At 32.5% G+C, this 9,519-nt stretch overlaps 1 protein-coding gene across 2 annotated transcripts in view; it reads left to right on the top strand.

Annotated features, from left to right (window-relative positions):
• The first annotated feature begins 3,416 nt into the window (after positions 1–3,416).
• LOC111613692 (protein tumorous imaginal discs, mitochondrial-like) overlaps positions 3,417–9,519 on the top strand; it is a 43,843-nt gene continuing 37,740 nt past the window's right edge. For both annotated transcript variants that reach the window (XM_023355044.1, XM_023355037.1), the window contains exons 1-2: positions 3,417–3,607; positions 3,691–3,815. In XM_023355044.1, the coding sequence (XP_023210812.1) occupies positions 3,508–3,607; positions 3,691–3,815 (225 nt within the window). In that variant the 5' untranslated portion in view covers positions 3,417–3,507. The remainder of the gene's footprint in view (positions 3,608–3,690; positions 3,816–9,519) is intronic.

Here is a 9,519-nt window from a genome sequence, read left to right as displayed (position 1 = left end):
TGTTTTGACCCACCTCTGTCCCTCCGGACCGCGTTACAGCGCTCCGGAACTCCTTTCGTTGTCATCGTCGGTGTGTATAAAGTCTTGTGCCGCAGTAAAAGTTTTTTTTTTTGTTGTTCGGTGTATTTTAGTTTTTCAATGGTTGTATATTGATTAATTGTGTATTGTTTATACTTTTTAGAATTATATCGGTTAAATTTTAATGTTATGTTATACTTTTTAGATTTGTAATTATTTTTATTTGTGTATTTTTTGTATGTATTATTTTATTGTATGATTGAGTGTGTGTTTGTATTTGTGGCCCTTTTTGTCAAAATAATATTTATATATGACAGCACTTTGACATGATGCTGCCCCCGAAAAATGTATAATTATAATTGTGATAAAATATCAAATTTAATTATATTTTATATTCTAAACCATACAATAAATATTAGGAGAGACCGGGGCAACTTCGNTCGGGGAGAAGTTACATCCGGTGAGAAGACCTTGCTGATTTATTTCTTCCAGAAGAAGAAGATCTTCTTCCACCAAGGCTTCTTTTTCCTCTTTTTCAGAATCGATTTGCACTCCTCTTCCAGTCCTTGCTCGCGTGCCTGTCTCTGCACCGACCATTCTGGAACTTCTGGATATCTCTGTTCCAGGTAATCGATGTCAGACGACGTGCTCTCATCGGGAATGATGACAATCACCCGTTTCTTGTCGGGTTGACCAGATTTCTCCTTCGCACCCTCCAGCACTTCTTTCGGACGCACGCGAATCACTCGAATCGAAGAGGAAGACGGTTCCTGATGTCGAAGAGCTATCCTCTGCACTCTCTCCTCCAGAGGTATTCCATTTCTTTAACGCTTTGAAATTATCCATTCTGCAAGCGGAAAACAAACGAGTATTAAATACAGTAATACCCCGACTTACGCTACCCCGACTTACGCGAACCCGGAGTTACGCGATTTTCAAATCTCGTCGATTCGTCTTTTGTTTGAGCGCCACGCAACCATTGATTACTCACTCTCCCACACTATTGTTCAGCTTACATGTTCGGATGTGTCGCACGGAATCGACGCATAGCTACAATTTATTTTGTGGTATTTATTTCTGTGTATTTTATATCTACGGAGACTCGAGAGACTCTACTATGCCATCCAAACGAAGTAGAACTAATACTTCTGCATCAAACAAGAAAAGAAAAACTTTATCTTTGGAATGTAAAGTTAACATCGGGTATGTTCGTAAAGTCGAACGAGTTAAGCCAGAATGACGTCATCGTTATTCCTATTTCGTTAGACTTTTCGAATGATTCGTTACTAACGCGTTTAACTCGTTTGACTTTACGAACGTACCCATTAATAAAGACTTCGATACAAAAATGAAAATTTGTGAATTGGCAAAGAAGTTTGATCTACCGGAATTGTCGTTCAGAACAATTATAAAAGGCAAAGGAAAAATTCTCGAAGCTGCGAAAAATGCTCAATCTTTAAATTCAAGCATCATTCGTAAACGTCGCAGTATTATCGCTGAGATGGAAACAATGTTAAAATGATAGCGTAATAATCAAGTAAATGTGAAAAATTGTAAAATAATATAGGCGTAATTTGTTATACATATGTATTATCTAAGATTTTATTAAACATTTTTTTCTAAATTATTGTTTTCTTTAGTCTCCGGCCCCAATTAAAAGTTATTTGTATGTATTTATATGCGAAATTATACCCCGACTTACGCGGTTACCGCTCGGTCCCACCTATCGCGTAAGTTCGGGGTATTACTGTATTGTAGAACGAGCGTTAAATTAAGACAATATTAAAAAAGGAAATGAAAATTTAATAACATAAATACGATAGAAAATAGCCGTTTTAAGTATAAGAAAAATTCTTATCACAAATGAATATAAAGTTGTAATGGAATAATAAACGAAAACGTTAAAATTATTCATTCAATAGATGTAAAATATTATTTTTGTTTTATCCTATATTTAATATAAAATTTTCCCATTTAATACAAAATAAAGTATTTTCNTAAACTGTATATTGTTTGTGCAAAATAAAAAAATAATTTTGGATGATACAATAGCCACAGTTATTTTTTCAAAAATGGGAAATTTTCATTAGGCACTGACAAAAATTCAACCCAGGCTGACAGGTTGCAACGGAAAGAAATTTCGAAATTGGATGGGTTAATTTCATCGAAAATACATCGTGGCACATGGTTGTGGCCGGTGAAGTTTGAATTATCACGCCCAAAAGCGGCGATACCAAATAAGATTGGAGAATGAGAACGAGATTCGCTTTGAGCACCAAAATGATTCAGCTTAGTAGTATCTCTGAGGCATAGTTGTGTCCCAAATACGGTTTTGCCGTTTTACTTGTTTAATTTAACCTTTTTGGTTAACATTTAAATAATATCATGTTTTACCAGTATTATACAGTTGTCCAACAGAAAAGTAAACTATCTTATTTACAATTCTTTTCAAAATAGGCAGTTTGACCAGGTCCTAGACATTTGTCTCATTTGTCTATGATGATCCGGCCCTGATCCCAGCAATAAAAGGTAAAGTGAGTTAGGTTAATGAATTAATGAGAAGAATAGATACGGTGAACTGTTTTTAATCTGACCATTCCTTGCACAAAGGGATGCTGGATTACTCAATGTATGATCCTGAAGAAAATGAATGAACCTGCTGCCATTTGGTACTGATTGTTTTTGTAGGCAAGTAAGCAAGTAATACAGCATGCTGATGTGCAATACTGTGGAAAGAAAGAAAATGGGATGTATGACATGACTGACATTTTTCATAGAAGTGGAAGTACACAGGCAATCACACTTGGAGGGTTTGCCAGATAATTAAGAGACCTGATTAGCAAGAGTGTACTGTAGATGAATTGATAAATTTTGTAAATTAATAATCATTGAATTTAGCCTATTTTTAACTTATTAAAAAAGTTATTTGGTGTATTTTAAACTTACTTTATTAAATTTAAACTTAAGAAAAGATAGACACATTATGTTGCTTCTACAACAATTAAAAGAAACTTTTTATAATGACCAAATGATGTTCTATTATCCAGTCAGAAGTAATGATCTAAGAAGCCTATTATTTAAAATGTATTATTGTGTATTAACTATGCTTTGACGGGCAGTATATGCTACTTAATTTGTAGAAATATTAGTTACTCTTCTTGAATTTCTTGAAATCTGTACTCTTCTCAATTCTTCAAGCTCTACTTTCTCATAGAAAGTAGTCTGTCATGCTTGACAGGGAAATTTCTAGTAATAAAATAATTTCTATATCTGTAATTTGAATTTTATAATAACAATGTTATATACTAATTTTTTTAATCATAAAAAATTTCAATATTATGATTTAGCTTTTATTGCTAATTTAATTTTTTTTATTTGGCAGCAGAGGTCGCTGCTAACCTTCTCATGCCTTGTTATTGAATTGCATCATTTGAAGTGTTGGGATGTATGAATTAAGAATTCGTTGAAAGTTAATATTTATAATAAATTATGTTCTCGGTTATCTTACCTGCAAGATATTTGAGAGCTTGCTTATCATGTGTAAAATTAAAAAATTTTCGATCGTTTTGTTATCGGAGATATGTCTTTGGTATGTTTAACATAATTTAATTCTGCAGAATTACATGCTTTTATAAATAATAAATGCTTAAAATGTTAATTTCTTATTTACAGAACAACTTTTCCCAATTTGTAATTTCCATACGTCAGCCACATTTCATAAGAAAAAAGATTATTATGACGTACTCGGTGTTTCAAGGAATTCCAGCCAAAAAGAAATAAAGAAAGCTTATTACCAGGTAAATATAAAATATGTAAACTGTTAGATACAATTACACAAAAATATATGAATTTACTATTTTACAAGTCTTTCTGATAAGTTTACTCTCATTCAGAATAAATGGAAGGAAACAAATCAAACGGTAGATGTTCACCTAGATAGCCCAATGGTAGTATTGTGTTTAACAATTTAGCCCACTTGATGTTGTATAGTAGTAGGGGGTGTGGGGCGAGCCCTTGCCTGGGCACTGAGGTGGTAGCAATAGAGAGCACCGAGGTGCACGTCTACATGCAAAGCATGTAGGATAGTGGTAAACTGATGTGTTAAAAACTCGACAATTGTGAGGGTGGTGTGATTTCAGTAAAAAACTAGTGAAAACAACTGGTGCCCCATTAACGGAGGTGCCGCCATTAGGGCTACCTAGGTGAACATTTACCAATCAAACAATACAATAATTCATGTTTAAACATAAATTTAATTAAATCAGTAACAAAAGCTTCTATAATCTGTTATGACAAAGAACTTAAGTATTAATTTTTTTACAATAAATAAATGTTTTCATAATAGTATATTATTTTAGTCTGAGCATTTATTTATGTATGTGTATATGTTTAATCTGCCTGTATAAAGAAATAAAATTAAATCCCAGCCAGGGCTGGATTAACCCACTTTGGGGCCCTAGACATTTTCTTCTTACAGGGTCCCCTCTCTCACAAGAAATAGAGCACACAAAAAATATAAAACAATAAATAAAACAAAACTAAATAATGTGAAAAACTAAAACAAATCTTAAATTTTTATTAATAAAAAATATTTAATACACAACAATAAATTTTAGTTTTTCTAGAAAAGTTGAACAGTTTGTTTATAAATTTAAAAAATTGAAATTTATTTTATTAAATGTCTAACAAAAGTTGTTATAAATAAAAATATTACCTTAAAATATTAATTGTCAATAAGACTGTGTCTTGTTTATAAAATCGTACATGTCAGGAGTTGCAATATGGCACAGAGTATTAAGTGCCCAAATCATGCGTGCGTAAAAAAAACAGACCTGTAGGTAGCCTACTCAGAGGACCAAGAACCGAGTCAAAGTAAAATACAAAATGGTGACTCTCTACAAACAGGCAAACCAAAGTCAGGTGGTGAGAGTACCACCCATAGTCATTCTAGGAAGTGGACTCTGACTCTAGGACTGAACACATAGTATCTTTAGTGGACTCTGACCCTAGGACTGAACACATAGTTCTTTGTTGAATAAAATTTGTAATCTAATTTTGTAAATTTGGGAGTGCTTCAAATATGACATTAAAACAGTTGTTACAAGTAGATTTTTTAACATTATCTAGTATAGTAAAATTGTGGAACCAATAAAAATTTAACATTGTAATCGGATATAACTGTATATTGTTTGTGCAAAATAAAAAAATAATTTTGGATGATACAATAGCCACAGTTATTTTTTCAAAAATGGGAAATTTTCATTAGGCACTGACAAAAATTCAACCCAGGCTGACAGGTTGCAACGGAAAGAAATTTCGAAATTGGATGGGTTAATTTCATCGAAAATACATCGTGGCACATGGTTGTGGCCGGTGAAGTTTGAATTATCACGCCCAAAAGCGGCGATACCAAATAAGATTGGAGAATGAGAACGAGATTCGCTTTGAGCACCAAAATGATTCAGCTTAGTAGTATCTCTGAGGCATAGTTGTGTCCCAAATACGGTTTTGCCGTTTTACTTGTTTAATTTAACCTTTTTGGTTAACATTTAAATAATATCATGTTTTACCAGTATTATACAGTTGTCCAACAGAAAAGTAAACTATCTTATTTACAATTCTTTTCAAAATAGGCAGTTTGACCAGGTCCTAGACATTTGTCTCATTTGTCTATGATGATCCGGCCCTGATCCCAGCAATAAAAGGTAAAGTGAGTTAGGTTAATGAATTAATGAGAAGAATAGATACGGTGAACTGTTTTTAATCTGACCATTCCTTGCACAAAGGGATGCTGGATTACTCAATGTATGATCCTGAAGAAAATGAATGAACCTGCTGCCATTTGGTACTGATTGTTTTTGTAGGCAAGTAAGCAAGTAATACAGCATGCTGATGTGCAATACTGTGGAAAGAAAGAAAATGGGATGTATGACATGACTGACATTTTTCATAGAAGTGGAAGTACACAGGCAATCACACTTGGAGGGTTTGCCAGATAATTAAGAGACCTGATTAGCAAGAGTGTACTGTAGATGAATTGATAAATTTTGTAAATTAATAATCATTGAATTTAGCCTATTTTTAACTTATTAAAAAAGTTATTTGGTGTATTTTAAACTTACTTTATTAAATTTAAACTTAAGAAAAGATAGCCACATTATGTTGCTTCTACAACAATTAAAAGAAACTTTTTATAATGACCAAATGATGTTCTATTATCCAGTCAGAAGTAATGATCTAAGAAGCCTATTATTTAAAATGTATTATTGTGTATTAACTATGCTTTGACGGGCAGTATATGCTACTTAATTTGTAGAAATATTAGTTACTCTTCTTGAATTTCTTGAAATCTGTACTCTTCTCAATTCTTCAAGCTCTACTTCCTCATAGAAAGTAGTCTGTCATGCTTGACAGGGAAATTTCTAGTAATAAAATAATTTCTATATCTGTAATTTGAATTTTATAATAACAATGTTATATACTAATTTTTTTAATCATAAAAAATTTCAATATTATGATTTAGCTTTTATTGCTAATATATTACAAGCTATATAGGTAGGAAGTATATATAGGTATATATCTGTATATACTTCCTATATACAGGATTCCTACACACCTGGAAAGTCAGGGATTTTTATTAGTATTTGGAAAAAGTCATGGAAAGTCAAGAAATTTGTCTCCTTAGCTGCCTTGTTGATTTCATTTGCTGAATATGGCTAAGTGTAGCCATCTGCAGGCAGCAAGAAGTAATGCTGCAATCTTTAATAAGAAAATATACCAGAATCCATTTTGAAATGGCTTTTTTCACTGTTCTGTAGTCATATAATTTTACAGTTGTGGATTAATAACAGGATAAACTACTTTTATGTAATAGTGTTTAATTTTAATTTTAATAATTCAGCAATTATAAAAAAAAGAAATTGTTAATTAGAATAAAAAATAACTAAATTTAAAAGTTTGCAAACAAATTTCTAAATTGAAATCATAATTTATTAGAATGTTCACTTCAAAATAGATCTGTAATTTAATTTAATCATTTTTCACATTTAAAACATTACTACACAGCATAAAAAATTATAAATAGTTACCTGACATTTTCAGTAAAATACTGGCGCCAACTTGTGCTTGGCATGAACTTTTTTACATTTTTGTTATGATTTTTCTTGAAAGTACTGTACTGCAAGTGTATTTTTCCCTCTCTCTTCTGTTAATTTCCACAATTTCGATACATAGTTTAATAATTAGTTTAACAGAAATAACATTGGGTAACAGATATCACTGATTTTGGCAAATTTAGGGCCTAAAAACTGACAACACTGATCATACCTGTAAGATATTCTGTAGTTATAGTTTTGAAAATCAATTATGCAATCCAATAGTTTAACCAATGGTTAACTTGCTTATAATTAAAATTTAANTTGTTTGATCTCAGATCGAATAGATCCGTCTGCAGGATCACTAGGATGGGTTTTTAGTATTTGATTTGAGTGACAGGTAGTTCGTTCAATCTACCTGTTGGTTTTTCCTGACACCAGCCTAATTAGAGCATTAGGCACACTAATGAATAAAATTATATACTTTTCTGAGAGGGAAGGATCGTAGATTCGTGATAAGACTTTGGTGTAGAGTTCAGCTCAAGAACGACACCATTTAAAGCATCAAAACAAAATTTAATTACTAAATTACTAAAAAATTAAAGTTTATTCATCTAAAAAAAGTCATTCAGATTAATATTTTAGTCATCGAATCCTTAAAAGGTGGTAATGGTTCTAGGTCTTAAGTGTCATCATAGAAGTTATCAGCAGGATTATCAGGAGCTGTAGATGGCCTAGATAACAGGGATGACTATGAAGAAATGGAAACACTTACAGGGATAGGAGTCTTGAGTTTACAGTAGCTTTTGAGAAGAATCTCATTAGTGTGATCTGCTTTTTAAGTTTTTTTTCTTCATAAATTCTATAACAGCATTATAAAAGTTCATTCATTTGCTATTAAGCTGCATTCAATTTCAAGAACATACCAGCAAGCCCCTATACAGTGAACTACTACTGTTCTACTCTTACCTCATCTGAGTGCTATTATGCTTTTAACTTTGTTGTCCTTTCTTCAATTTGTGATGCTTCCACCAGGTGAAATCACACTCTTTCTTTTTTGCTGACATTTTGTACTATGTAATGCATAATGAAGTACAGATTTATAAATGAAATATGTAGTCTTGAATATTGTGAATGCTTCGTGTAGTAAACACTGACTGACTGCAAGAACAAGTCTGAATCTACAAAAAAGGATTCCTGAGATTCAGACTGAGAAAGGGGAATTTCTGGACTTGACTGTTAGTCATAAGTTTGAGCAGGAGCTAAACAGGTAAATTGTTAAGTGAGGAGTGGCTATAGTGCATTCTAAAACATAAAATTCTACAATAGTAACAGTAATATAACTCAAAAACTGTAACATTTTTGGCCTAAGAATAGGCTGAAAATTTTATTGTCAGGAATCAAAACATTCAAAATCAGAAAATGTTTCAACATACAAATTAAATTTGAAATGGTTGATGCAACTCTCAATAGATAACATCATATTATACATAAATAAAGAATCTTCAAATACCGGATTAATATAAAATACAAAAATAATCCCTCATCAAACCTTTAACCGGTATTAAATAAGAGTAATATTACATGCAAACGTTTTTGGATCCCTCGCTGGGTCCTTTCTCAAGCAACAATTCTTCTTTAAAATTCGTTAGAACGAAGACCAGTAGAACGAACTTCTAAACTGCGACATTCGAAAAACTACTTCTTCAGAACCACATTTCAAAAGTCAAAATTCAAAAAATTTATGTGAATCACGTGCATTCCAGTATTCCGTAAACAAATTCATAATGTAATGATCGGTTTTCTTAAAAAGGTTTTTATGGATTTTTACATTAACGAAAAAATAAATAAAAAATAAACGAGCATATCAGCGGGTACGATGTTTTAATACCCTATTTACTATACGTATTTATTCATGTGAATCCTCCTTCTGGAGAAGGGCCTGCCATGCTAGGGACAGGGTAATTTCATCCTTCGAGTTAATAGGTGCTGAAGTGTTGTATGCTTTGCAAATTTCCATTTGTTCCAACCACTTAAGGTGGTTCGTAAATAGTGTAGTAATGAGGAATTTGGCATTGTCGAAGTTTGCCGAAATCTCCGAGTCTGACGCATACAGGGATAACGACGTAGAACCCCTTTTGTGGAGGATGTCCCGTCAGTGTTCAGTCCACCGAACACCAATAGCACGTTTAATAGCGCCAATGTAGACCAGTTCCCTCTGAAATCTATGGTCCGTGAGGGGGACAGCGTATACCCCTGGTAGCTTATACTTGTTAGGTTTATCTTTTTCATTGCGTAGAAGCTTAAACATAGATGGGCATCTTCTGTATGATAAGCGTAATCCTTGTTTTTTAGCTATTTTTTGATACAGGGATGTTAGGAACGGGTTGTATGTGACTGGAACAAG

The sequence above is a fragment of the Centruroides sculpturatus genome, unplaced genomic scaffold (genome assembly GCF_000671375.1).
Source record: "Centruroides sculpturatus isolate CEXI.00-Female unplaced genomic scaffold, Cexi_2.0 scaffold2, whole genome shotgun sequence".
Lineage (NCBI taxonomy): Eukaryota > Metazoa > Arthropoda > Arachnida > Scorpiones > Buthidae > Centruroides > Centruroides sculpturatus.
Note: the sequence above shows the minus strand (reverse complement) of the source record. Positions and strands in the feature narration are given on the sequence as shown.